Source organism: Antrostomus carolinensis, unplaced genomic scaffold, assembly GCF_000700745.2.
Source record: "Antrostomus carolinensis isolate BGI_N321 unplaced genomic scaffold, ASM70074v2 scaffold37847, whole genome shotgun sequence".
NCBI lineage: Eukaryota > Metazoa > Chordata > Aves > Caprimulgiformes > Caprimulgidae > Antrostomus > Antrostomus carolinensis.
The window spans coordinates 9139-9500 of record NW_010325996.1 but is presented as its reverse complement, the minus strand read 5'-3'; the positions used below and the strand labels follow the sequence as shown (position 1 = coordinate 9500).

Here is a 362-nt window from a genome sequence, read left to right as displayed (position 1 = left end):
CGGTAAGGGAGGGGGGTCAGCAGGGGTGATGCTCAGCCTGGAACCGCAGCGGGACCCCTGCCCCACGGTGGGCACGGGCATCCCCAGCTGCCTCGTCACCCCGGGCAGGATGCAGGGGTGGGGGGAGAAAGCCAGGGTGCTGCTCAGACAAGTCGGTAAGGGAGGGGGGTCAGCAGGGGTGATGCTCAGCCTGGAACCGCAGCGGGACCCCTGCCCCACGGTGGGCACGGGCATCCCCAGCTGCCTCGTCACCCCGGGCAGGATGCAGGGGTGGGGGGAGAAAGCCAGGGTGCTGCTCAGACAAGTAAATTTGCTGCCGCATCCAGAGGCTGGGGGCTTTGGCGCGCAGGGACCAGCAGCCG

General features: G+C 69.3%; 1 protein-coding gene across 1 annotated transcript in view; it reads left to right on the top strand.

The window, feature by feature from the left end:
* The window catches only part of ANO9 (anoctamin 9), a gene marked incomplete at its 5' end in the record, with an annotated part of 9996 nt that overhangs the window by 1142 nt on the left and 8492 nt on the right, over window positions 1–362 (top strand). Inside the window, one exon of the mRNA XM_010171439.1 lies at window positions 1–2. This exon is cut by the window's left edge and continues 57 nt beyond it. Coding sequence (XP_010169741.1) covers window positions 1–2 — 2 coding nt within the window. The remainder of the gene's footprint in view (window positions 3–362) is intronic.